Below are 27,551 nucleotides of genomic sequence, written 5' to 3'. Positions count from 1 at the left end.
TGTGTATTATGCTGACTGTTGCTCTTAATTCGCTTCCATAGCTGCAGGTGTTTGCTGCCTTATTAACTGTTAATCGGCGCAGCTAGAGATGGAGACTGAATTGGCCCCCAGAGCGGGACACAAGCAGGCCAACTGGGCACTGCCAGGCTGTCAGCCTGTCCCTAGAATCCTTACCTGTGGAGCACAGGTGGCTACGAGGGAAGGAAGTGGCTCACTGCCATCCGCCGGCAGAGTAGTCCTGCATACAGTGTCAGAGTGACAACAGCAGGGTATGGTCCCCAGGTAATTCCACCTCCTCCAGGAAGCCAACCAACCAATCGGAATCCAGCTTCTATACTCCCTCTTCATCACCAATAACCTTCCTCTACCCAGGATAGGAGCCAATCTCATTTATTTTAATTATCTGAACCTGAGAACTAAGAGACCAACACAGAGTGGAACTGATTTTCCTCCTTTAACGCCTGTTCTGCCTCCCCTCTGACCCTAGCAGTCAAGGCTGTTAAGGTTACAGAGACACCAGCAGAAAGGAGGGAGAGAAGGAGCTTCTGCCAGAGTAGGAAGGTAAAGGTAGACCCAGGAAGGACTTCCCAGCTTTTGAAGAGGCTATCTGGAACAATTAGAGTCCAAGTAAGAACAAGAACTTCCAGGAGATCTACTACTCCATCCCAGCCATGCTCAAGGGGTAGGGTACCTCGCAGCCTCTGCCCCAACAGAAAACTCACTTCCTCCGCGGCACTGCTACAGAGCTGCAGCAGTGAGAGGGTTCTCCATACTGAGCCCTCTGCCCCAAATCACAGCAGAGGAGTCCCAGTTGTCCACAATGGGGACCCTGAGGACCAGAAAGGACAAAGGAGTGGCCCTAGGGTCCCCCAGTCCTCTCTGGTAAAGGCTCAGATATATGGCTCTTCAAGCAAGTTTCTGACCTTAGCCTCCTGCTGGACCCTGCTCCATCCCAGACATCTCATTCCTGGAGAGTACTTTCTTGGTCACCTTAGCTCTGGTTCTTAAGTCTCTCAACCTCCCTGCTGCCGTTTTGAGACAGAAATGCAAGGTTTCTGGAAACAGTTGGCCGCTGAGAGAGACAAGGGTGTAAAGGTGTGTGTGGTAGTGGTGGTGATGGGGGGGGGGTGTCCGTGTTTTTCACCAACCTGGCCTCCAGCCTCCAAGAAAGACAAACAGGCAAACTAATAGTCCTCATCCTGTGCCTCAGACCCAGTCTGCCCTGACATCTGAAAGTTCTTCCGGGTGTTTAGTTGTCATGACATGAGCTGCAAAGAAGTCAGTTTGCTTTGGCTGGGGCCTGAGAGGAGCTGGGCTCCATGGAGGGAGGCAGAGAGCTACCACTGAGTGGATACTGTATGCCAAGAGCAGCAAGAAGTGCATGTAAAAGTGGCATCCCATTGAACCCTCACATAACTCGATGAGTTAGGGATTAGTATCCCTATTCACAGAGAAGGGAATTGAGCCATAGAGAGGACAATTAAACTTGCCCAAGGCCACACAGACAAGAAAAGGCAGAACTGGGATTCCAACCATGCCTGGCATTGCCCAGTGGGACTGGGTCTTGGGTCAAGGGTACCTGGACAGATTCATCCAAACAGCTCTATGAGGTGACTGGGGGGCCCGGGAACCGGTGGTCACTATTACAGTTCACCCACCCACCCCAAATCTGGGAACATTAATAAGCAAAACACTCACGCATGCGCAGCCCACGTGCCCATCAGGCGGGATGAGAGAGAAGCAAACGGAACTGTCCAGGGATAGTTGCCCAAACAAGTTCCGGCTCCGCCTCTATGTTAATGACATGCAGATATATGTAAATTTACACACGCAACCGCTCAAACCTTTGGGAGCAATGGGGTGACACTGGAGCGGTTGCTATGGAAACCCAAAAGCGACCCTTCCTCCCCCTACTGCACAAGCAAACGCGTAGACACGTGCACAAAGACCCAGGGTTCCTCGCTCCAGAGCCCAGAGGATAACGGAGTCGCGGAGGGTGTGACCGGAAGGACCCTCCGAGACGGCGTCCTGCCCAGGGGAAGCTGAAGCCCGCAGAAAGTCGAGGGGAAAGCAGCGTCGACGGCCGCCTTCTATTAAAACCGAGGGAAGCTAGCCCTTCGGGTTCCCTGATACGCCTACTCCAGCCCAGCAACGTGAGCCCCGCCCAGCGTTGCTTAGCAACCCCGAGCCCAGCAACCTCCGGTCACGCCCCCTAGCAACAGCTCGCCTAATCCGCGCTCCTGGCCTCCTCTGCCAAAAGAAAGGCAAGGGGCTTGTGGACTAGCGCCAAAAGGTGGGTGGAGGTCATGCCGTCCAGCCCCCAGCCTCGAAGCAGGCTGAGGATTTCGGGGTTCACCTACAGCCCTCTCTGCGGGGCGAGGTGCCAGAGGGCCGCATGATCACTCCCATTTACAGAGGGGAAAACTGACGCTCCGAAAGGAAGTCCCAACGCAGAGTACGGATCTTTTTCTTCCCTGAGTGCTCGGGAAGGCAGCAAACGGTCTCCCGTCTCCCTGGGAGGAAGTCCTGAGCTTGGAGGGAGGGGGCGCATAGCCGTCCCCCAACTGCCTTGTGTTAAGAAAATGACCCAAGTTGCTGCCGATTTAAGAGTCAAGCCGCAGGTTGCAGGGTAATTTGGGTAATTTGCATATAGCACTGAGGCCCTCACAAGGCCCTCGGAGCTCCCCCCCATCCCCGGTTCACCTGTCCAGTCCCCCCTCCTTGTCCCACCTACGTCACACCGCCCCCCACGCGCCCAATCCCTACGGCTAAATTCCCACAGTTCGTCCCGCCTCCAGCTTGGCCTCCAGTCCTGCCAGCCACGACCTCCATCCCAAGGCCTAGGGCTCCCTCTGCTGTCGGCCGCGGGTAGGGCAGCAGCACAGCTCATGGGACAGAGAAGTGGGACTCCCGCAACTACTGCCCCATTTTTCCCAGCCCAGGGCGAAGCTGGTACATGGGCAGACTTCAGAGAAGGGGTGAGAAGAGATACACCCCTTCAGGCCGGGGCAGGGGTGAACGGTGGGGTCCTGCCACAAGTTCTCTCCTCCAAGCCAGGCCCTGCTTCTGGACCCTGGGTTAGGTAGCGAGGAGGCAGTTAGTTCCCGTGGCAATGCCTAGACTCAGCTCTCCAGAGGTACACACACACTGAGATGCCTTACAATTGTAGCTGCTGTTAAGAGCTCACTCCAGGCCCCAGGCAAAGCAGCACCATCCTGCCCTATAACACCAGCCTCCAACCCCATCCTGAATGTCCACCCCCCCCACCCCCCACCCCCGCCCAGGCCAAGGCCATTGGCTTTCTCCAATATCAGTCCCCAGGAGCTGGCAAGAGGAACAGAGAGGAGACATCCTATTTGGACCTCCCAACTTCCTCAACAGACCCACACACAGACATATGGTCACAGGCATGCACACACACAGAGACCCTCAGATACACACAGAGATGCGTAGGGATTACGGCGGTAATCCCCAACTATCCAAAGGAAAAAGTCTTGGTAACTGAAAAAATTTAAATCCATTGCAACTTGCTCTCCTTTTCCTCTCTAACAATCTCTAAGTGTCTATGCCCCTTCAAAAGCCTCGTTTTTCTCTCTCTCCCCCCAACCTAGTGCTGCCTTCTCTCCCATCACTTTTTCCACCCAGTTCAAAATACTTGCAAAATGCTTCCAGAGCCCACCATGGCAACAGCTGAACCCTGGCGCACAGTGATGGTTAAGGACCTCAGACAAGCAGCTGGCAATCCTGCCCCCTCCATCCCTAATGCTTTAGCTCTGCTATATCTGTGCACAGAAACTCCCAGACACACCCACCCCAACCCACACGTGGCCAGGCCCAGGGTCCCTCCTGTCCAGCCAGCAGATGCAGTCTCAACTTTGCCAGTTTCTTTATTAAACCAAAAATCAACACCAAGCAAACTGCAGAACAGGAAATTCAAACAGCTGACCGTCCCCTTCCTCTGCCCCTGTTGCTCTTTCTGGAGCACCTTAGGGTTCAGCACTGGTTAGGGAATTAAAGCCCCTCTTTTGGTGGGTAATGAGGGTCAGATCTCTGCAGGAAGGGGACACTCAGAGCCGGCTCCATCTGTAGACCCCAAAGAGGAGTCAAGGGCTGGGCCAGGGGGCTCTGGAGCTGCAGGGGACTGGCAGAGGAGGCCAAGAATCCCAGGGGCCGCAGGAGGCTGGGCAGGAGGTTGGGGAAGTTGCTCCTGGCCTAGGGACCTCAGTGAGGCTTGGAACTGGTGGCTCATGGCCACGAGGGATTTGAGATGCTGGAGCAGGGCTTGGCGGGGACAGGAAGCCCTGCAGAGGTGCTGGTCATGGCCAGCTGGTGAAGCTGAATAGGGATGCCAGGACTGGTGCCAGCCTGGATTTGGAGGCCGTTGCCCTCGCCCAGGACTCTGCCAGGTCTCAGGCTCTCCCCACAGTCTCCCCCTGCCTCTGGGAGGCCTCTGCCAAGCACAGATTCCCCTTGGGGCCAGGCTGCCTTTGCCCTGGCCCTGCTGCAGGGCACCCACTGCGGGAGGGGATCCCTTCAGGGCCACTTCTGGCCCTGTGGCCTCTGGCTGGTAGCACCTCATCTCCACTTTTCTGTTGAAGGAGAGAATTTTGCGAACCTTCCCCCACAAGGGGCTGGACTCTGCTGTGGCCAGAAGCCCTGCCTTGGGGAGCAGCACAGCCAGCAACAGGTTTGAGTGAGTGGCTTCCAGGCCTGGAGAAAGAGGGGGAAAGAGACCAAAGGCTTGGATGGAGAGAACTCATAGCCCCCAGAAGCTGCATTCTGGCTGTGGCAAGAGGTCTGGAGGTTAGACCTCAAGAACAGCTTTCTAGTAGTGAGATGGGGCCCATGAGATGCTGGGAAAGTTAGTAGGAGGGTGTAAGATTTGCTCTCACAATGTGTGAAAGGGTTCACTTGGCTGAGACTGGGGCATGGATGGTTTAATCTCAAGACTGTATGATTCAGTCTACCACACTGTCCCCAGGACAGGCTGCCCAGAAAGATCAAACACCACTCAGCAACAGGCACAGTCCACCCCTTGATACCCCCTCCAGCCCCCTCCCATGCTTTCCTGGATCCACGCCCTGGAGGCTATCCAGGCACAGAAGCCAAGCTTGGCCCAGCATAAGTGTGGCGAAAACATCTCTCCTTCCTCTTTTATTTAGGTCCTAATTTCAGCCAGTTGGTGGTTCCTGCCTCTGTTCTGCTATGCTGGGGTCAAATGTGACTGGTGAGTTTCTCATCAAGGTGACTGATTGGAGAGGCTGTATGTGTGGTGGTTAGGAGGCCAGTTTCTGCTACTGACTGGCTCTGTGACTCTGGACAAGTCACTTGCTTTCTCCCTACCTCAGTTTCCTCATCTATGAAGTGAAAAAATTAATAGCACCATCCTGAAGGGGTTATTCTGAGGACTAACTGAATTAATATAAGTAAAGCTTTCAGAATGTTGTCTGGCACATAGTAAACAATATACAAGTCTGAGCTCTTCTTGGTTTTGTTCTCACGTTTGCCCATCTCGGAAGTTCCCTTCTGAGATGTGCCTGCCTCCATGGAGACAGGGGTGACTGTGTCTACAACGCCTGTCTGGTCACCAAGTGAGGGGAGGCGGGGTCTGGGATGGGCGTCGGGCACTCACCTGGGCCTCCAAGAGGGCGCAGCCTGGAGGGCAGGGGCTGGAAGGCAGGCAGGGGCAGCAGGACCACCCCCACCTGTTCCACAGCTGCCAGACCATGGCGCTGCTTGGCGTTGAGGTAGGAATAAAGCAGGTGGCAATTTGGGGCGTCCCGAGAGCCCTGTGGGCACAGTCTGACCACGCAGACATCCTGAGGTTGAAGGAAGGAGAGCAGGTTTAGGAACAGTCATTCTCTGCTCCCGTGGACACCCCTGGTCTCATCGGAACCTCTGAAACGCGGTGAGGAAGAGTGGCCCCATTTTCCAGAGGCGGAAACAGAGGGACTTGCCCAGGGTCACACAGTGAGTCCGCAGTCACAGTGGGACCTGGACCCGGATATCTTAAACCAGGCCTCTGCTCCAGAGCTGGAGCAAAAGGGAGCTCAGGGCTGGGGATACGGTGCTAGGAGGAGAGGTGGTGCCCAAGGGTGGGCGGTTACCTTGGCCTCGGCTGGGCAGATGCTGGCCAGAAAGTCCCAGATAGCACTCGGGGGGATGCAGCCTGCAGAGCAGATCACCTGGGGCAGGGCCTGGGGACAGGTAGGAGGCCAGTCAGCCTCCCAGCTTCCCGCCCACTTAAGGCAGACTCAATAGTGGCTACCCAGAAGTCACAGCCTGTGGCCAAGAGGATTGACAGGCAGTATATCAGAAGCCCTAGTGGCTGCTAGAAAGCCCTAACTACCCCCTGGAGGTCTACAGCCTGTCCTGGCCAATCTCCTCCACTTCTCAGAAGCCCCTCATTCCCTCCTCTAACCCCCTACCCTCATCCAACACTTGGCTGATCATTCACTCACTCAACAAGAACTCCTAAAACCCTTCTCTGGGCCAGGATGCACCCGACCCTTTTCCTGGGTCTTTCCTGCTTTATGCCTTGGGTTATAGGGAGTCCTTTGCCCATGTGTCTCTCTGCAGGAGTGGGGCTGCATCTAGCCTAGCACAGGACCAAGCACAGAGAGGGAGCCAATGGCTTGTTTCAGAAGGAGTCAGTGGGTGAATGAATGAATGGGGGTGTGTGTAGCTGACTGCGCTGGTCAGTGTGCAAGGGAATCTCCAGCGAGCCGGGCAGGAGTACCCAGATGAGCCGAAAGCTGTGTCCCGAGACCAGCTGGGCCTTGACCCGGAACCGCTTAATGGAGAACATGTCCAGAGACCCCTCCCAGGGCGGCTGGCTGGGCAGGGCTTTTGTGGACCCAGCAGGCATCTGGAGCCTAGAGGGAGGGACAGAGAGACCAGGGCCAGGTGAACAGGTCACGAGGGCTTCCCCAGCACCTCCTTAGTTTTCAGAAAAGTTCCTGTGTCCCCACAGTGGGTGCTGGAACACTGGTCCAAACATGGCCTTATGTGGTAGAGACCAGTAGGCAGGGATGATTAGTTCCATTGCGCAGATGGGGAAACTGAGGCCCACACAAGAGGCAGGATTTGCCTAAGGCCCTATGGAAAAGCCCGGCCTGTGTCTGCTGCCCCAGCAGGTGGCCTCCCCCACCAACCCTGCCGGTTGCCCACCTCCTTGCCCACTGCCCCATACCTGTCCTTGGGCTCCGTGGGAGGATTCTCCTTGGTTTGAGGCATCTCTGGAGAGGACATAGGGACTAGGCTTGGGGCTCTCTGGAAAGCATCATCCCTCATCCTCCTGGTAGCTATGAAGGAGGCTGGCTGCTCCCACAAGGGCTTCCAGTCTGCAAAGAGCAGAGGCAGGAGGCCGGCAGCTAAGCTGAAGCCAGCCCAGGGCATTAGAAACAGAGTTTGAACCAGGTCCTTTTTGAGGTGGCCGGGAACACAGGTACCCCCACCCCACCACCTTCTCCCCAAGCCATGAAGCCCTGTTGCCGCCGAACCCCACACTCAGCCCCGCCTGCCCACCACCCCTGTGCCCCTCCTGTGACTCTCTCCCACCCATGCAGATGCGGCAGCTGGGGTCTAGGAAGTGGTGCTCGTGCTGCTCCGTGGTGCCCTTCGACGTGGCAGGCAGGGCCAGGGGGCCGCGGTCTATGGACACCATGGGTCCCTGGGAGGCAAAGGAGGAGAGAGGGGTAGGCTGGGAAGGCGGCTGGGGAGGTCAGCAGCCCTCCATGAGTAGGGGGCACTCAGGTCTGTGGTTTTCTTTTTCTAAATAATATATTCTTTAATTACAAAAGTATCATGAACTTGTTACAGAAAATTTAGAAAATTTGAAAATTAAAAAATATATATATATCACCCCTTGTCCCACCACTTAGAAACAACTGTTGATACTCTGGGTATTCCTTTATAATAGTTTATCTATACACAGAGTTTTTGGGGGTCCTTTTGTGGTTCATGTGTCCATGAACCACAGCAAAGGTATCTGCCCTGTTATACTGTCCCTGTAGACATTGCACTGATGGAGTGGGCTGGAGTGTACACATCACCTCTGCTGCTAGACAATCAGGTCGTTCCCAGGCTTTCACTGTAACAAATAACACTGAGGACATCCTTATGTTGAAAGTATTTTCCTAAACTTTCAATTATCTCCTTAGGACGAGTTCTCGGAAGCAGATGACAGAATTGGGGAGAATGAACGTTTTTAAGAACCTTGATGCCCAATGCCAAATCACCCTCTTTTCCTCATAATAGAAACAGCTTTAAATACATAACAAACATTGCTTCAGGAAGATTTGAAAAGATCTTGAAACTCTCACTCTTGCCTTAAAACCACCTCCAGAGCAGTGACAAGGCACAGGCTTTGGAGTCAAAGAGCCTGGGTTCCAGTCTCCCCCACTGCCAACTAAGTGACCTTGGGCAAAAGGTTTCAGGTGCCTCACCCAGGAAACTGGCATCACCCATCTCGTAGGTTATATCGTGAGCTTTGAATGAGGCATTGTTTGTAAAAGTGACACATAGTAGGTGTTCAATCGGAGGAAATGTTGCTATTCTGTGTTATCTTCCCCTCCCCTACTCTGCAGCCCGCTCTCTCTTCCCTCTTTCTCTGGCTCCTCCCCCTACATTTTACATTCAATCTACTCAGGGAATACGGGTTGGTTTGGGTTGGGGAGCAGCCACGCCCTCTTAGGGCTCCTCTCCGCACAGCCAGGAGGTCTGGTTGTTGGCCTGGATACTGGTGAGGGAGAGTAGCGATTTTTGTCGCTCAAGGTCACTGCCATTTCCCCAGCGAACGAACGTGGCTCAAGGGACCCTGCGCTCCCCCATCCTGGACACACAGCTGATTAGACCGGGGTGAACATCTGACCCACGGGACACCCAACCAAAGCCAGAGCAGCCTTCTCCTGAGAGCGACTGAAGTGAGCCAAGGGGACGCTCTGATTGGCTGCAGGAGGCTGAGGGGATGGGTTCATTGATTCGAGGGCCGCTGAGCCATCCTGTTGAGCCATGTGCAAGGAGGAGGAGCCAAGGGGGAGGAAGAAGCAGGATGGACAGGAGGATGGGGCAGATCCCCAACACAAAAAAAGGACACTGCACAGACTGCTCTGGACTCCAGGTGGTGCCCTGCCGGAGCATCCCTAAACCCTTCTGCTAAATAGAGCAAGTCTCTGCTCCTTGCATCCCAAAAGTCCCTGCCTCAAACAGTGTGTCCCTCCTGCTTCCCAACCTGGGATCTGGTTGGAGTGCCTGAGGTTGGGGGGAACTGCGGAGAACCCACATGAGGTGCCTTGGGGTTAGGCCAGAAGGACGGGGAGCAGCACTGAGAAAGTGCGGCCAGACCTGGTGCCGGCGTTTGTCTCACCGCATGCTCACCCAGACACTGTGCGGCGACCATCATTCCCCTATTTACGATGAAGGCTGTGGGCCTCAGCGTAGTCAGATGGCCGCACAGCTGGTGAGGTGAGGGGCGGGATCTGAGGGCACAGGCCCTGCCTGGCACCACGTCAGGCTCCCACTTACCACCAGATCCTCCAGGGTCAGCGTCTGGTCCATGTCCCGCAGGATCTCGACTTCCCCCTTGTGGGTCAGTTTGGAGGCGGGGAGGCTGCACGGCTCCTTCTGTAGCTGCTCAATGATCTCCAGGCTCTGAGGGGCGGGGCAGCCCCAGTTCAGCCAGGGTTGGAGGACTTTGGCCACCAAGAGCCCAAGTGCTCCCTTTCCTCCCTTGAGGCCCCTCCGCTGCGGCTCCCCTTCCGTGCCAGCCCTTTCCCTTCCTCCACGTCTCTGCTTCTGCAGTCCCTCACCTGCAGACCCCCCAACATCCGCCTGACCTCCCCATTTTCCACTCATTCACCCTTCAACGCGAACCCGGCCTCCTCCATGAAGCCTTCTTGAACTTCGCCTTCTCACAAATCTGAGTCAAATCTGCCCCTGACTGTATCCCACCCACCCTCTGCCCTGGGAAGAGTGTGGGGTAGTCGAAAGAGCACAGGCGCTAGAGCACCAGGTGTCATTAATAAAGACCCACAAGATGGTGTGGCCCTGGGCAAGCCCTTCATTGCTCTAAGCCTTAGCTGATCTGTTCTCTAGAAATGAAATTAAGAGCGTCATATTAAACAGCGTATGTTGAGTGCTTAGCCTGGAGCCTGGCTCATAGTAAATGCTACTTGTGATTCTTACTGTTGATGAGTGTCATCCTATCTGAAACGATTACTGAAAGCCTGTCTCTTCCTTTCTAACAACCCCTGGAGGACAGAAGCCCTGTCCTCCCAGCACGGTTGGCTTCGTGGGCATGGGCTCCATGCAGTAGCCCAGGGCCCGGCGCCTAGAAGGGCCCCGTGCTAAATACTGCCGTCATCTTGAAATTCTTTTTTTTTTTTTTTTTCTTGGCCGCGCTGCCGGCACGCGAGATCTTAGTTCCCCGACCAGGAATCGAACAAGTGCCCCTTGCAGTGGAAGCACAGAGTCCTGGACTGCCAGGGAAGTCCCTGAAATTCTTAATCATTGAACAAAGCACCCGCATTTTCATTCTGCACTGGCTCCACAATTTACATAGCTGGTCCTGGTCGCCCACAGCGCCCGGACAGAAGCTCAGAGTGGACAGATGCTCCTAATGGATTCCAGTTATTATTTCTAACCAGCCCAGTGTCTGTCAGAACAAGGGCCTTAGTGCCCCAGCCCATCCCACGGGCCCTGCTCCCTCGATCAGTCCCTCCCTTTCTCACTGGGGCACCCACAAACATTATGCGAGCATCTCCTGAAACTGGCTCAGTGCCCACACCTTCCCTGCCCCTGTGCAGTTCCCTGGGAGAGAGAGACCCACGGACGCAGGGTGTATGGGGGTGTATCTGTGAACTGCTGGAGGCTGTGGGGTTCCTCACTCAGCCTGGGGCACTAGGAAGACTTCCAGCCTTTTCTGGAACTTCTGGGGCTGGACTGGGTCTGTGCCCCATGGATGGCGGATGACAGTCCTGGATTCCAGGCTCTGGGTCAACATCCCCAGTCCCCCCAGCCCCCAGCCCAGCTCCATAGAAAAGCAAGTGGAAGACGACACCCCTGGGGGCATCACCTCTCTACTGAGCTCTCCATCTCCAATCCCCTTCATTTCTGCCTCTTTTCCCTTTTTTTTGGTGGGGAGAGTCTGACTCTCTCCCTGCTTGCCTGATCTTTCTGTTCCCTCGTTTCTGTTTCTGTCTGTCCTGTGCTCCCGTCTCATCACCTTCCTCCTCACTCTTTGTCTCCGTCTCTCCCGCTCCATCCTCGGGCCTCCCCTCCCCCAACCCTTCTCCATGTTCTCACTTGACCCAACAGCTCACCCTCTTCTCCTCCTGGTCCCGCCAGCGGGCCAGCTCTTGGGGGGCCAGCTGGACCGAGCTCATCCGCACCAGGCCGTGGGGGCTGACGTCTCCGTGAACCACTTTGAGAAACAGGTCCTGCAGGGGGAGGGGCTGCACCACACCGCTTGGAGAGCCCCACCCAACATCCTTCCAGGGCTTCCCACCTTTGAGGGGGACCCAGCCCACCCCAGAGCCCCACTCACCAGGTTCCTGGGGTCCCGCAGGTTGAACAGCAGGCTGCGGTACTTGTTCTTGTAGCGGCCGTTGGTGGCTTGTGTCAGGTCGAAGAGGGCTGCCTCGATGCCGGCAGCGATGCCCTCCACAGCCTCCTCACTCAGCACCAGGCCTGGGTGCTCCCGAAGGCTGTGGGGCACAAGGGCAGGGCCGGGGCACGGAGCCCGAGAGGGAGGCATGGGTGGAGAGCAGGGTCTGGGCCAACTCTGGTTTCCATTCTGAACATTTTCCTACATGAACCCGTTTATTCTCCCCCCAACTCCGTGAAGAAGAGGTATTATCATTCTCCATTTACAGATGGGGTGACTGAGGCTCACAGAAGATAAGGGGCTCGCCTGAGGCCACACGATGAGTAGAAAAGTAAGACTGGATTGCCCACTCCCTGCTCTATCCCTGGCCAGTGAACCGGGGTATGGAGGGAGGGGAGGAAGCCTGGTGGAGGGAGGGTAAGGCATTGGTCAGGGGAGGGGATGGAGCCCTGGCCCTGGATGTAACCCTGAATCTGCTACTGACTTGCTGTGTGACCTTTGCAGAACCCTGTCCTCTCTGGGCCTTGTTCTCACCATTAGTAAAATGGCAGCTCCGTGCTCAGATCTCTGAGATAGTCCCAACACAGAGTCTCACTGTGTCTGAAAGCATTTGCTCTGGGCGACGTCCACAAGGACCTGAGCAGACACTGAGAGCTGCAGCGGCTTAGTGAGAAAGCACAACCCTGAAGCCAGAGAGACCCAGGTTCAAATGTGTGGGCAAATGACCTCACAGGATAAAATGGGGTTAGTCGTACACACAGAAGCCCTTAGAACACGGCACAGCCCTGGGAGGTGGTGTGTGTGAAGGCAGCCCTTCAGGATGTCCTGGATGTCAGGGAACGCGGAACAAGGCCTTACCGACTCCACAGCGCCTCCCGCATGGCACGGACCACAGTGCCCCGTACCCCAGTATCCAGGGGTAGCTTCTCCTGTTGGGGCTGAAGCTGAGCTGTGGGGAAACAGAGTCTCTGGTGCCCAGTGAATGCTCAGGGGCAAGGGGAGGGGGTGACTCAATGCTCAGGGGCTTAGGCAGGCAAGGGAGGGGGTCCCACCCTCAGCGACCCAGGCCGTCAAGGATGTCTGTCTGGGAGCCGAGTCCAGGCGGCCAGCGGTCCCCACGCCTTTGGGGAAGGACTACAGGCTGATTGGAGGTGGGAGATGAGAGGAGTCTTAGCAGGGGCTGGGGCCTGGAGCTGGGGGGAGCCCCCTGCGTGCTCAGCGGTCCCCAGAAGACAGACGGCTGCTGAGGGGCACCCCCCACGGCCCCTCACCTGAGTCCTCTCGCCGCGCTTGCTCACCAGGCTCCTCCTCTTCAGCCTCCACTGGGCCACACTGTAGGGGAGGGGTGAGGAACCGAGGCCTTGTCCCTGGGTGAAGCCTCCCAGCCCCAGGGGGACCCTGCTTCCCCAGTCACTTCCCCAGTCCCACATTCCCCCTACCCGTGCTCCAGGGAGGGATGCCGCGTGGCCAGGGCAGGAGCACTCACCCCCGGACACTCAGCACCAGCCTCCTGAACGGGAGCCCCCTCCTGCAACAGAATGAGGATGTGGAGAAGAAGGTGGAACCCCGGGGCAGAAAGGAATGACTCCTAGGATGATGGAAGGGGTCAGAGAGGCCACCAGAGCCCCATGCTGTCCCCCCTGAGGGAGGTGGCTAGAGGATCTTGGGATGGCAGGACATGAGGGGCGGCCAGGAACAAAGGTCAACAACTGCTCTCTCCCCAAATGCATGGAGGCCCAGCCCCTCCCTTCCTCCTCTGCTCCGGTCAAGCTCCTGAACTCAGCAGTGCAGGAGAAGGAACGCACAGAACACCGCTCGGGGGTGGCCAGCCAGCAGAGGTCTAACCCTGCCTCTGGCTATTACGTTCTGTGTGACCGTGTGCAAGTCACGGTGTCTCTCTGGGTTGCAGCACCATCTCTGTGAATCAGGTGTGCATGTGCCTCTCCCAACAGGATGAAGAGACCTGTCAGTGTAAAGAACATCTTCTGTACCTGGCACCCCGCGGGACCCCGGGCCATGGGCCTTTCCTTCCTTCTGGGCCTCTGGGCAGGTGAGGCTGAGTTGACCTCCATCATGTCCTCCAGAACCTCCAGCTTTGGAGGCAGGAGCCCCCCTGCCTGGCCGTAGCCGATGGCCCCCAGGAGGTGGAGCACTGCCCCAGAACCAACCTGCCAGGGGAGAAGAGCCCTTCAGAGCACTAACCTCACCTGCAACTGTTTACTGTCCTCGCTCTTCCCCGCTGAACTGTAAGCTCCATGAAGACAGGGAGCATGTATGTCTTAGCCCCCACTGTATTCCCAATGCCTAGAAAAGGCTGGCACAGAGGAGGGCTCTATAAATGTCTGCTGACTGCCTGGCCTCCATCCCAGGAGAGAAGCCTGTCTTCATTCCCATCCTCTAGGCTTCCCCTCTCACTCCCAGCCACGTTCAGAGTTACCTGGACCCTGTACTGAGACCCTTCTCACCCTTCTGACTAGAGATGCATCTTACCAGGGAGCCATATCCTGTTCTGAGCCCACCTTCTCTTCCTCAAAGCTCTGTCATGCCCCTTTTCCAGGGTCACTGACTTCTCTTTTGCCCTGAAACAGCCACGCAGCGAACACGTCCACCACCCCCTCTGAAAGCCTGTTGATCACCCCTCTATTGCCCCTGAGAGGAAGCCCTTCATGACCATTTCAAGATGCAGGGTGGTTCTGGGTCTTCTAATGAGTTATAGAATCTCTCCTGCTCCCCTTTTTGCATTGGCTGCCAGGAAGCTTAGTATTAACTTTAAGCCTAGACGTTGTACCTTCCCAGGATTGGGCGGGGAGTTGTTGTAACAAGATTTCCCCTTCTCCTTCCCCTTTTCTTGCTTTCTTTAGACTTTAACCCATTTGAGTGTGTTTTGATTCTTTTAATTTATTACAAAACACAGGGAATTGTTTTGAAAGTAGATAGGTCTAAAAACTAATCCTTGAATGAATGATCATGAATGGTCCGGTTCCAAGGTTTGGGGGAAAATAGAGGTCTGAGATTCACATCATAGGAAGTGGGGAGTACTAGGAAGCTCCGGAGGAGGGCAGGCTGGGGCAGGGGGCTGGGATCGTCTCTGGGGAGGACCCCTCCCACCCCACCACACCTCAGGAGAGAGAGGGAAAACAGCAGTAATAAAAAGGAAAAACCTACGTAACACACATGCTTCACCCCATGGGCCATTTTCATTGCCTCCTTGGAGAGAAAGAGGATACAGACATTAGAATTCAGAGAACCCAGTGACCCCACTGCAGGGAAGTCACAAGAAAATACACACAAAGGTGAAAGATGTACATTCAGTGTTCACTGGGTTGGCATTTATAACAACAAAAAAACTGGGTACAATCCAGTGGCCATCAAAAGGGTAATGGTTAATAAACGGTTACATATCATACTATGGATTCTAAGTGGCCATTAAAAAGAGTGAGTAGTAATGAAAAACTACCATTCATCAAGGGCTTATAAAGCAGCTGACCCTGGAGGAAGCATGTCATACATGATCTTATTAAGGTCTCAGAACAACACTATGAACTATGTACTATTTCCATCCCCATTTTACAGATGAGGAAACTGAAGCTCAGAGAGACTCTGAAATGTCCCATAGCTACTAAGTGACAGAGCCAGGATTAGAACCTCGTTCTGTCTGACTCCGAAGCCCAGGCATTTAACTGCTGGGCTATGTGGAGAGCACTGACAGATATGGTAAGATTCATGGAAAGATGTCAAGCTGTATTGTTTGGAGAAAAAGAAAAAAATAGGTTATGGAGCAGTAGGTGTTGCATAAGCCCATTTATGTAAATATATATGTATAGATGCATAATAGAAGTTATCTCTGGGGAATGAAATTCCAGGGGGGTTTTCACTTTCTACTTGTAGACACTTGGGTATTTATGTTACTCAGAATGAGCATGTGTCTCTTTTATAAGCACAAACATACTTTTTAAATTAAAAGACAAGTTCAGAACAATGTGTGTAGTGTGCTACCATTTGCTTTAAAAAGAGAAAGATTTTTTTCATTGTATTTGCTTGAATCTGCATGAAATATCTCTGGAAGTATCCACAAGAACCTGGTAACAGAGGCTTCCAATAGGAAAGGGACTGGGAGTTGGGAAGGAGACTTTTCACTTTTTTTTTTTAACCATGGGAATGAATCAGCCTTTCAAAAAAGTAAATTGAGATGGGGGGAGGGGGTGGCAGAGAGAAAACAGGGGACATCTGGGAAGGAAAACAGGAAAGAGATTAAGAATGGTCCTTCACAGTTTAAAACCTTTTGACTGGTCCCTGTTCTCAGGGGTCCACATACCAGCGTTATGAGGCTCCAAAACAATAGGCAGCAGAATCAGACCAGCAAAGACTTTAGATACTGGACTTATCAGACAAGAATACAACATATGTATGTATGATATGTTTAAAGAAATAAAAGGCAATGTCGAACATATGAATGAAGGGCAAAAATATGTATTAAAAATATTAATATATATATATAAAATCTGAAGGGCAGATTTGGTTGGGAACAAAACACGACGTCTGGAAATAAAAATATGATAAGAATAACTACTAAAATTTAAAAGTCAATATATAGGTTTAATAGCATATTAGACACAGCTGAAATAAGCTAGTGAACTAGAAGATAGACTTAAAGAAATTATCCAAAATATTTACAGCACAGAGACCGTGAAACACAATCAAAGAGACACAAAGGCTAGAACGAAAGGACTAATATCACTCTGGATCTAAAGTTCCAGAAGGAGAGAGGAGAGAATTGAGCAGAGGGAATATTTGAAGATAGACGGCAAAGAATTTTCTGGACTTGATACAGGACGACAATTTACAGATTCAAAAAGCTCAGTGAATTTCAAAATGTTTAAGTAAAAGTAAATCCACACCTAGACACATCATAGTGAAACTGCTCCACACCAATGATAAGGAGATCCTGGGCTTCCCTGGTAGTGCAGTGGTTAAGAATCCACCTGCCAATGCAGGAGATACTGGTTCGAGCCCTGGTCTGGGAAGATCCCACATGCCGCGGAGCAGCTAAGCCCATGTGCCACAACTACTGAAGCCCGTGAGCCACAACTACTGAAGCCCACACACCTAGAGCCCATGCTCCGCAACAAGAGAAGCCACTTCAGTGAGAAGCCCACGCACTGCAACGAACAGTAGCCCTGGCTCGCCGCAACTAGAGAAAGCCCGCGCACAGCAACGAAGACCCAACACAGCCAAAAATAATAAATAAAATAAATAAATTTATTTTTTTTTAAAAAGGAGATCCTAAAAGCATTGAGAGAGGGGAAAAAAATCTAACATTTTAATAGCACTGAAAATGTGCTACCACTGTTCTGAATGCTTTTCTTGTTAGTTCACTTAATCCTCATCACAACCCTGTGAGTTAGGTACTGGTACCATTATTGCCCCCATTTTACAGAAGAGGAAACTGAGGCACAGAGAGGTTACTCAGCTTGCCCAGTGTCATACAGCTAGTAAACCAAAGATCTAAGATTTAAATCCTGGCAGTCTGATTCCAGAGGCCACACCTTTAACCGCTAATGCTATAATGCCTGCCTCTCACAAAAAGACATTCTACCTACAAAGGAATGGTGGTTAGACTAACAGCTAACTTGTCAATAGTAATATGGAAGCAAAACATAGTAGAATAATATTTTCAATATGCTTAAGGAAAATATCAATTGTGCACCCCCACAAAATATTTTTTGAGAATAAAATAAAGATATTATAACTTATTTACAAAACAGAAATAGACTCACAGACATAGAAAATAAAGTTATGGTTACCAAAGGGGATAGCGGGGGCGGGGAAGGATAAATTAGGAGTTTGGGATTTACATATACCCACTACTATATATAAAATAGATAAACAATAAGGACCTACTGGGTAACTCAGGGAACTATATTCAGTATCTTGTAATAACCTATAATGGAAAAGAATCTGAAAAAGAACAGATTCAGTGAACTGAATCACTTTGCTGTACACCTGAAATATTTTAAATTATACTTCAATTTTAAAAATGGTTTAAAATAAAAAATAAAGATATCATAGAGAAAACCAAGAGAGTTATTGTTTTTCTTGATAATTTTATTTTTCTCAATAAACAAAATGTTAAAGGATGAACTTGAGGCAGAAGGAAGGAAAAATGATCCCAGATATAAAAGCTGAGATATAGAGAGGAATTCTGAGCAAAGAAAATAACTATGTTGTTAAATCTAAACGAACACTGATTATATGAGACTATAATATTTGTGTAATTTGTGGGATTAAAAAAATAACTTAGGACCAACTTACTAGATAACAACAGCACATAAATTGGGAAGGTGCATGCTTGGAACTAAAGCACTCCCAGATCGTCATATTACTTCAGAGGAAGATAAAGACAGTAACTTCCTTTATACTTTGATAGGTCAGGTATTTGTGTTAACATTTCTACAACAGCCACCAAAAGAATACAAACAGGGCACAGAGGGATAAAAAGGAATAAGAAAAAGTAATCAATCTAAAAGGAGGTAATAAAAGGGAGAAAGTGTATAAGAAAATGCAGGATATATGCAAAGCACAAAATAAGACAGTAGGAATAGAGTCAAATAAATCAGTAACTACAACAAAGTAAATGGACTAATATTTCAGATTAATGCAAAAATTATCAGAACTTAAAAAAAAGGAAATCCAGGGCTTCCCTGGTGGCACAGTGGTTGACAGTCCGCCTGCCGATGCAGGGGACACGGGTTTGTGCCCCGGTCCGGGAACATCACACATGCCGCGGAGTGGCTGAGCCTGTGAGCCATGGCCGCTGAGCCTGCGCGTCCGGGGCCTGTGCTCCGCAACGGGAGAGGCCACAACAGTGAGAGGCCCGCGTACCGCAGGAAAAAAAAAAAAAAAAAAGGAAATCCAATTATAAGACACTTATAAAACCTATTTCTGAAACATAACAATGCAAAAAGGTTAAGAGAAAAAAATGGAGTAATATGTGAGTGGGCAAATACTAACCAAAATAAAGTTTTGTAGCTACACTAGTCTCGGATAAAACGGACTTTAAGGCAAAAAATAATTAGAGGCAAAGACCTCATTATATAATGATTAGCAATTTCATCAGAAAGCTATAACAACTCTAAATGTATAAGCGTCTAATAACATAACCTCAAAATACATAAAGTAAAAGTTGACAAAGCTATGAGGAAAAAGACAAAACCACCACTATAGCATGAAATTTTATTCTGGGGTTTGGTTTCCTCTAGGCATTTACTGATGAAGTAATGCCCGCTTTTTTTTTTTTTTTTTTTTTTTTTTCCCGGTACGCGAGCCTCTCACTGCTGTGGCCTCTCCTGCTGCGGAGCACAGGCTCCGGACACGCAGGCTCAGCGGCCATGGCTCACGGGCCCAGCCACTCTGCAGCAAGTGGGATCTTCCCGGACCGGGGCACGAACCCACGTCCCCTGCATCGGCAGGCAGACCCTCAACCAATGCGCCACCAGGGAAGCCCATTAGCATGAAATTTTAATGTATTTCTCTAACTATTGCTAAATCTAGCTGACAAAATAATCAGTAAGGATAAAAAAGATTGAATGAAAACAATGAAGAAGCTTAATCTGTGTACATATATAGAACACTGTTTTTAATATACGCATTCTTTTCAAGTATACATGTAACATACATGAAAATTAAGCACAACCTGAGCCATAAAGCAAATCTCAACAAATTTCAAAAGACTAGTATTTTTTAGACCAACACTGCCCAATTAATTACAAATGTGAGCCACAGGTGTATTTTTAAGTTTTCTAGACACATTAAAAAAAGGTAGGGCTTCCCTGGTGGCACAGTGGTTGAGAGTCCGCCTGCCGATGCAGGGGACGCGGGTTTGTGCCCCGGTCCGGGAACATCCCACATGCCGCAGAGCGGCTGGACCCGTGAGCCATGGCTGCTGAGCCTGCGGGTCCGGAGCCTGTGCTCCGCAACGGGAGAGGCCACAACAGTGAGAGGCCCGCGTACAGCAAAAAAAAAAAAAAAAAAAAAAAGCAATAACAGAAAAACATAGAGAAAGTAAAGAAAGAAACTCATATGAATGGAAATTAAGAAATACACTTCCAAATAACACATAGGCCAGGGACTTCCCTGGTGATCCAGTGGTAAAGAATCTACCTTCCAATGCAGGGGACGTGGGTTTGATCCTTGGTTGAGGAACGAAGATCCCACAGCTGAGGGGCAACTAAGCCCACGTGCCACAACTACTGAGCTTGCACACCTCAACTGGGGAGAAGCCCATGTGCCACAAGGAAAGATCCCACATGCCTCAACGAAGATCCCGTGTGCCGAAACTAAGACCTGATGCAGCCAAAAAATAAATAAAATAAATAAATATAAAATAAATAAATAACACACAGGCCAAAGAAAAAATTGTAATAAAAGTTATGAAATACTGAGAATTGAATGATAATAAGAAAGACATATATTAGAGTGTGTGGATGGAGCTAACATCATCATTAGAGGTTCCTTTATAACTTTAAATGACTATTAGAAAGGAAAAAGATAGAAAATTAATGAACTAAGCATCATTCTTAAAATATTATAAAAATAAGAGAATAAATGGAAAGAAAGATGATACTGAAAACAAACATATAATGGAGAGGATCAACAAAACCAAAAATCAGGTCTTTGAAAAGACTAAAAAAGCAAATAATTCTCTGCCAAGATTAAGGAAAAGAGGGAAAGGACAACAAGACAATATTTAGAATGAGTAATCATGAGTGCACAGATATTAAAAAGATAAGAGGCTATTGTGAAATACTTTATGCCAACATGCAAGTAGATCTGAAAACTCAGATTAAATGGATACATTTCTAGAAAAATGTAACTTACCAAAACTGACGCAAGGGAAAAATTTTTTTAAACTGAATAAACCTATAAGCATAGAATTAATTGAATCAGTAGGGAAGGAATCATCTTCCCTAAAGAAAACACCAGTCGAGACTTCTTTTTTTTAACCAGTGATGCTACCGAAATGTTCAAAGAACAAATAATTCCAACTTTATACAAATTACTGCAGCAAATGGAAAAAGGGAAAACACTCTACAATTCATTCTATGAGGCTGCAAAACTGAATACCAAAACCTCACAAGGACACTATAAGAATAAATCATTTCAGGCCAGTTAACTCATCAATGGAAATTCAAAATTTCCAAACCAAATATTATCAACATGAATTCAGAAAACAAAAAAAAGATATAACATGATCAATTTTGGGTTTATTCCAGAAATGCAAGATTGACTTAATATTTTAAAAACCCAACTCATTAATTTAACATTATTAAGAGAATAAAAGTCATATTATATCAAAAAATGCAGAAAATATACTTCTTAAAATGCACTGTCCATTCAGAATAACAAGCAAATCAGGAATAGAAGGGAGCTTCCTTAACTTGATAAAGTATCTATATAAAAACACAGCAAACATCACACTCATGGTGAAATGATGACCACATTCCCTTTGAAATCCAGAACAAGACAAAGTTCCCTGCTGTTACCCTATTACTACTTCTATTCAATATTATACTAAAGGTCTTAGCTAGCACAGTAAGGAAAGGGGGTGGGGGAGATGTAAGAATTGGAAAGGAAATAACAAAACTTTCATTATTTGCAGGTTATATGACTATCTACATAGAAAACAAACAAAAATTCCTAATAGGTAAATTATATAAATTAATAAAAGATTTCTGCAAAATCAATTGCATGTCATACACCATCAATAGTTAGAAACCGCAATTTTTTAAAGTTACCATTTTATAATACATAAAAACATAAAGAAATAAAATCAGACATTATGTGCTTTCTGATGGAAAGACCACACCACCACCTAAAAAGTAGTTGGCCCCAAAACTTTGAATCCAAATCTAATCAAAGCTCCAGATTTAACCACCAGTTCACAGAAAATACAGAAGACAGAGGAACAGGTTTCACTATACCACAGTGATGCAATAAGCTACGGGACAAACAACCTAGTTTCTTCAAAAATGACTGCAACAAAAACAAGATTGGAAACAGACCTGTACCTTAAGCCTGCATGCCTAGAGCGCATGCTCCGCAACGAGAGAAGCCACGAAAATGAGAAGCCTGTGCACCACAATGAAGAGTAGCCCCTGCTCACCACAACTAGAGAAAGCCCAAGCACAGCAACGAAGACCCAACACAGCCAAAAATAAAAACAAATAAATTAATTAATTTTTAAAAATTAAATAAAAAATTGTGACATGCATGATCCCCTTTCTAAGCAAAGAAAAGATATATATGCATAGGAAAAAAATGGAGGAAAGGACACATATCAAAATGTCAACAGGATGGAACAGGATAGAAAGCCCAGAGATAAACCCACGCACATATGGTCACCTTATTTTTGATAAAGGAGGCAAGAATATACAATGGAGAAAAGACAGCCTCTTCAATAGTGGTGCTGGGAAAACTGGACAGCTACATATAAAAGAATGAAATTAGAATACTCCCTAACACCATACACAAAAATAAACTCCAAATGGATTAAAGACCTCAATGTAAGGCCAGACACTACAAAACTTTTAGAGGAAAACATAGGCAGAACACTCTATGACATAAATCACAGCAAGATCCTTTTTGACCCAACTCCTAGAGAAATGGAGATAAAAACAAAAACAAATGGGACCTAATCAAACTTAAAAGCTTTTGCACAGCAAAGGAAAACATACACAAGACGAAAAGACAACTCTCAGAATGGGAGAAAATATTTGCAAATGAAGCAACTGATAAAGGATTAATCTCAAAATTTACAAGCAGCTCATGCAGCTCAATATCAAAAAAAACAAACAACCCAATCCAAAAATGGGCAGAAGACCTAAATAGACATTTCTCCAAAGAAGAAATACAGATTGCCAATAAACACATGAAAAGATGCTCAACATCACTAATCATTCAAGAAATGCAAATCAAAACTACAATGAGATATCACCTCACACCAGTCAGAATGGCCATCATCAAAAAATCTACCAACAATAAATGCTGGAGAGGGTGTGGAGAAAAGGGAACCCTCTTGCACTGCTGGTGGGAATGTAAATTGATACAGCCACTATGGAAAACAGTATGGAGGTTCCTTAAAAAACTAAAAATAGAACTACCATATGACCCAGCAATCCCACTACTGGGCATATACCCTGAGAAAACCATAATTCAAAAAGAGTCATGTATCACAATGTTCACTGCAGCTCTATTTACAATAGCCAGGACATGGAAGCACCCTAAGTGTCCACCGACAGATGAATGGATAAAGAAGATGCAGCACATATATACAATGGAATATTACTCAGTCATAAAAAGAAATTAAATTGAGTTATTTGTAGTGAGGTGGATGGAACTTGAGGCTGTCATACAGAGTGAAGTAAGTCGGAAAGAGAAAAACAAATACCGTATGCTAACATATATATGGAATCTAAAAAAAAAAAGGTTCTGAAGAACCCTAGGGCAGGACAGGAATAAAGACACAGACATAGAGAATGGACTTGAGGACACAGGAAGGGGGAAGGGTAAGCTGGGACGAAGTGAGAGAGTGGCATGGACATATATACACTACCAAATGTAAAACAGATAGCTAGGGCTTCCCTGGTGGCGCAGTGGTTGAGAATCCGCCTGCCGATGCAGGAGACACGGGTTCGTGCCCTGGTCCGGGAAGATCCCACATGCCGCGGAGCAACTAAGCCCGTGAGCCATGGCCGCTAGGCCTGTGCGTCCGGAGCCTGTGCTCCGCAACGGGAGAGGCCACAGCAGTGAGAGGCCCGCATACCGCAAAAAAAAACACAACAAAAAAAACCAGATAGCTAGTGGGAAGCAGCTGCATAGCACAGGGCGATCAGCTCGGTGCTTTGTAACCACCTAGAGGGGTGGGATAGGGAGGGTGGGAGGGAGACGCAAGAGGGAGGGGATATGGGGATGTATGTATATGCATAGCTGATTCACTTTGTTATAAAGCAGAAACTAACACACCACTGTAAAGCAATTACACTCCAATAAAGATGTTTAAAAAAAGAATATTAACTGTATCTTATAAGTTAACATATACTAGGTTCTAATAGAATTTTGACATTATTAATAAAACTTGTTGCAATTACAAAAAAAAATGTCAACAGGAGATAGCTGTGAATGTTGGCATTATGGGGATTTTTATTTCTTCCTTATTTTCTATGATAAACACATATTATTTTTCTTATTAAAAATTAATGTTTTGAGTGATGTTTGCAAAGACAATGTAATAGCACTTCTAATGTAATTATAGTACCAAATAGTGGTAAATCACACAGGCAGCTCATGGGTTCCTATCCCAGTTCTACTAATCTGCTGTTTGGTCTTGACAGTCACTTTACCTGTGTGAGCCTCAGTGCCCACAATATTAAAATGGGTATACATCATTAGCATCTACCTCATATGGTGGTTAGGAAGATGGAAGATAAAGAGCTCGGGAATATACCCAGCTCATGGTAGGCAGGCCAGCTGCTCTTACTGCTGTGATGCTAGCAGGGAATATGCACAAGCAAGCAGTCCAGCAAGCTCTCCAGACAGACTGCCTGGGTCTGCATCCTGGCTCTGTCATTTACCAGCTGTGGGACCTTGGGTCTGTAACCTTACCTCTCTGGGCTTCAGGTGAAGACTAAACCAAAAGCACTTAGCACATAATACATATTCAATCAATGTGATAAAAATTTAACTATGTGACTACTATATATAAAATAGATAACCAACAAGGACCTACTGTATAGCACAGGGAACTAACTATACTCAATATTTTGTAATAACCTATAAGGGGAAAGAATATGAAAAACAATATATATACATATATATGTATATATATGTATATATATATCAGTGAATTGTTATGCTGTACACTTGAAACTAACATGATATTGTAAATCAAATACTTAAATTAAAAAAATTCAACTATGTGAGAAATATACATCAGACACAGGTAACGCCATCTTCTGCCTTAGGTGTACAAACATGTTAGCTATGATTATTTATAAAATGACAAATATTACTATCAGTAAAAGAACAATGGAAAGGGAAGCAGTGAATACAGGGAACACAGCCAGGCACTGCCTCCCTTGCTGTGTGAGCTTAGAGAAGTTTAATAACTTCTCTGAGCCTCAGTTTCCCCATCTGGAAATACAGGGCTAATGCCTGTCTCATAACGCTATTATAACACTCAAGAAAAAGCAAATTTAACATAAATGGATTTACCTCTTGCCTTATGCTAGGCACGTTAGTTTACACCATCATCTCATTTAACCCTAAAAACCAGGGGTCCTCATCCCCCGGCCACAGAAGGGTACTGTTGTGTGGCCTGTTAGGAACCAGGCTGAACAGCAGAAGGTGAACTGCGGCTGAGCGAGCAAAGCTTCATCTGTATTTACAGCCGCTCCCCATTGCTCGCATTACTGCCTGAGCTCCGCCTCCTGTCAGATCAGCGGTGGCATTAGATTCTCACAGGAGCGTGAGCCCTACTGTGAACTGAGCATGTGAGGGATCTAGGTTGCGCACTCCTTATGAGAATCTAATGCCTGATGATCTGAGGTGGAGCTGAGGAGGTGATGCTAGCACTGGAGAGCGGCTACAAACACAGATTATCCTTAGCAGAGAGGTTTGACTGCACAGAGACCATAATAAATCAATTTCTTGCAGACTCGTATCAAAACTCTATCAGTGAGTGGCAAGCGAAAACAACCTAAGGGCTCCCACTGATTCTGCATTATGGTGAGTTGTATAATTATTTCATTATATATTACAATGTAATAATAATAGAGATGACGTGCACAATAAATGTAATGTACCTGAATCATCCCGAAACCATCCCCTGACCCTGGTCCGTGGAAAAATTGTCTTCCACGTAACTGGTCCCTGGTGCCAGAAAAGTTAGGGACTGCTGCTCAGAACAGCCCTATTGGGGCTTCCCTGGTGGCGCAGTGGTTGAGAGTCCACCTGCCAATGCAGGGGACACGGGTTTGTTCCCCAGTCTGGGAAGATCCCACATGCCGCGGAGCGGCTGGGCCCGCGATCCATGGCCGCTGAGCCTGCGCGTCCGGAGCCTGTGCTCCGCAATGGGAGAGGCCACAACAATGAGAGGCCCGTGTACCGCAAGAAAAAAACAAAAAACAAAAAACCCCATTGGGGCTTCCCTGGTGGCACAGTGGTTAAGAATCCACCTTCCAATGCAGGGGACATGGGTTCCAGCCCTGGTCTGGGAAGATTCCACATGCCACGGAGCAACTAAGCCCGCGCACCACAACTGCTGAGCCTGCACTCTAGAGCCCGTGAGCCTCAACTACTGAGCCCCCATGCTGCAACTAATGAAGCCCACGCGCCTAGAGCCCGTGCTCCGCAACAAGAGAAGCCACCGCAATGAGAAGCTCGCTCACCTCAACGAAGAGTTGCCCCCACACCGCTGGTAGAGAAAGGCCAAGAGGAGCAACAAAGACCCAACACAGCCAAAAAATAATAATAATAATAAAATAAAATAAATTAAAAAAAATAAAGTATAGGATGTGGATGTGTGTAGGTTATATGCAAATATTATGAAAAAACCCAACCCCATTTAATTGGAATTAGTATTCCCTTTTTACAGATAAGGAAACAGGTTAAAAAATATTCCAGGGTCACTCAACAAGGAAGTGGGCAGAGATAAGATTTCAATCCAGGACTCACTGACTCCAGAAGATGATGATGCCCTTCCTATCTCAATCTCTCAGACTCAGTCTACCCATTTGGGGCAGTCTCCTGGGCTGGATTTCTCTGCCGGCTGGTTGGAGTCGTCTGGGCATCTGTCAGTGACCTGGTCCTGGGCATGGGGCACCGGGTCCCTTCTCAACTGTTTAGCACACTTGGATCTTCTCTGCCCCATGGATGGGCCTGAGCTAGCCTTGCTGGCTACAGGCTGCAGGGCAGCAGCGAGTCCCTGTCCTGGCATCCCCCCAGACACTGGCTGAGCCTTGACCTCCAACTCCTCCTGGTTGTGTGAGGTGGCAGGGCCATCACCACTGCCAGGCCCCACGATGTGTCTGGCTTCTTGCTGCTCTGTGGAAGCCTTTCCGGACACTCCCAGGCACAGTACAGGGCTCTGTGGAGGATCCTGGGCAGCTGGCTGAAGGGACTCGCCTCCACTGGGCAGTGGGGACCTGACAGGGTCACAGGGGCTACCTGGCTGGGTCCCACCCTCTGCAGTGGGCAAATATTCAAACTTCTCAATCCCTGAGGCACAGCTCATCCAACTTCCACCTGGATCTCCAGACCCACACCCAGTGTCCTTGCAAGAGAGAGGACTGCAAGGGCCTCCCAAGAACTCCACGTCAGCACCTTGTGGGGAGTGTCCCACAGATTGGGGCTTGTCCCCACCAGGGCTCTGACCAAACCACAAGATGTCATCAGCCCCCTCCTCATCGTCTGAGGGGGCCTCAGACCTCCTGCTTTTCTGTCTTGTTCCCACGGACACACTACAAAGATTCCTGGGCCAGCTTCCAGCTAAGATGTCGTGCATTGTAACCTGGAGCCTCTTGGAGGCCTGAGCCCTCCCGTGGGCAGGCACTGTGGGTGGCTGGATGTGGAGCCTGGGGCCCGGCACCGAATCCTGGCTCTCTCCCATAGCTTGCAGCCCCAGGACCACCAGGTGGGCCTTGGCCTCCAGGCTAGTCCCAGGAGCACCCACTACCTGGGAGCTGGCATCTTGATGAGCCTCTTCTCTGAGGACCCTCTTCCTGCTGCCCGCCCAAACTGGGGTCCCAGAGCTCTCTCCTGGCAGGTCTGGTGCCAGGCCTACCATGGAGCTGGTTTCTTCCATATCCTCCTGGAAAAGCCCACAGCTGTTGTGCAGACTGAGAACGGGGTCCTCTGTGCTGGAGCCCTCTGCAGCTGACTCCTGAGACAT

General features: G+C 49.1%; 1 protein-coding gene and 1 long non-coding RNA gene across 4 annotated transcripts in view; one reads left to right on the top strand and one right to left on the bottom strand.

Annotated features, from left to right (window-relative positions):
- The window catches only part of LOC136792525 (uncharacterized), a 20,755-nt gene extending 15,285 nt beyond the window's left edge, over nucleotides 1-5,470 (top strand). For both annotated transcript variants that reach the window (XR_010836437.1, XR_010836436.1), the window contains exon 3: nucleotides 42-5,470. This is a non-coding gene — a long non-coding RNA (uncharacterized lncRNA). The remainder of the gene's footprint in view (nucleotides 1-41) is intronic.
- On the bottom strand, nucleotides 3,913-27,551 carry SPOCD1 (SPOC domain containing 1). Of its 2 annotated transcripts, XM_067012629.1 has the most exons (14): nucleotides 27,444-27,551; nucleotides 13,597-13,773; nucleotides 13,092-13,133; nucleotides 12,877-12,937; nucleotides 12,464-12,554; nucleotides 11,546-11,705; nucleotides 11,322-11,438; nucleotides 9,526-9,651; nucleotides 7,561-7,672; nucleotides 7,193-7,343; nucleotides 6,740-6,875; nucleotides 6,108-6,197; nucleotides 5,633-5,819; nucleotides 3,913-4,710 (listed from the first exon to the last, which is right to left on the bottom strand). In XM_067012629.1, the coding sequence occupies exons 1-14, from the start codon at nucleotides 27,549-27,551 to the stop codon at nucleotides 4,043-4,045; spliced, it is 2,226 nt and encodes a 741-aa protein (XP_066868730.1). In that variant the 3' UTR covers nucleotides 3,913-4,042. The 2 variants fall into 2 exon arrangements, with proteins under 2 accessions (XP_066868730.1, XP_066868727.1); XM_067012626.1 differs by lacking the exons at nucleotides 12,877-12,937; nucleotides 13,092-13,133; nucleotides 13,597-13,773; nucleotides 27,444-27,551 and having other exon boundaries at nucleotides 6,740-6,889; nucleotides 7,192-7,343; nucleotides 12,464-12,519.

This window comes from Kogia breviceps, chromosome 1 (genome assembly GCF_026419965.1).
Source record: "Kogia breviceps isolate mKogBre1 chromosome 1, mKogBre1 haplotype 1, whole genome shotgun sequence".
Lineage (NCBI taxonomy): Eukaryota > Metazoa > Chordata > Mammalia > Artiodactyla > Physeteridae > Kogia > Kogia breviceps.
This window is presented reverse-complemented; position numbering and strand designations above follow the sequence as displayed.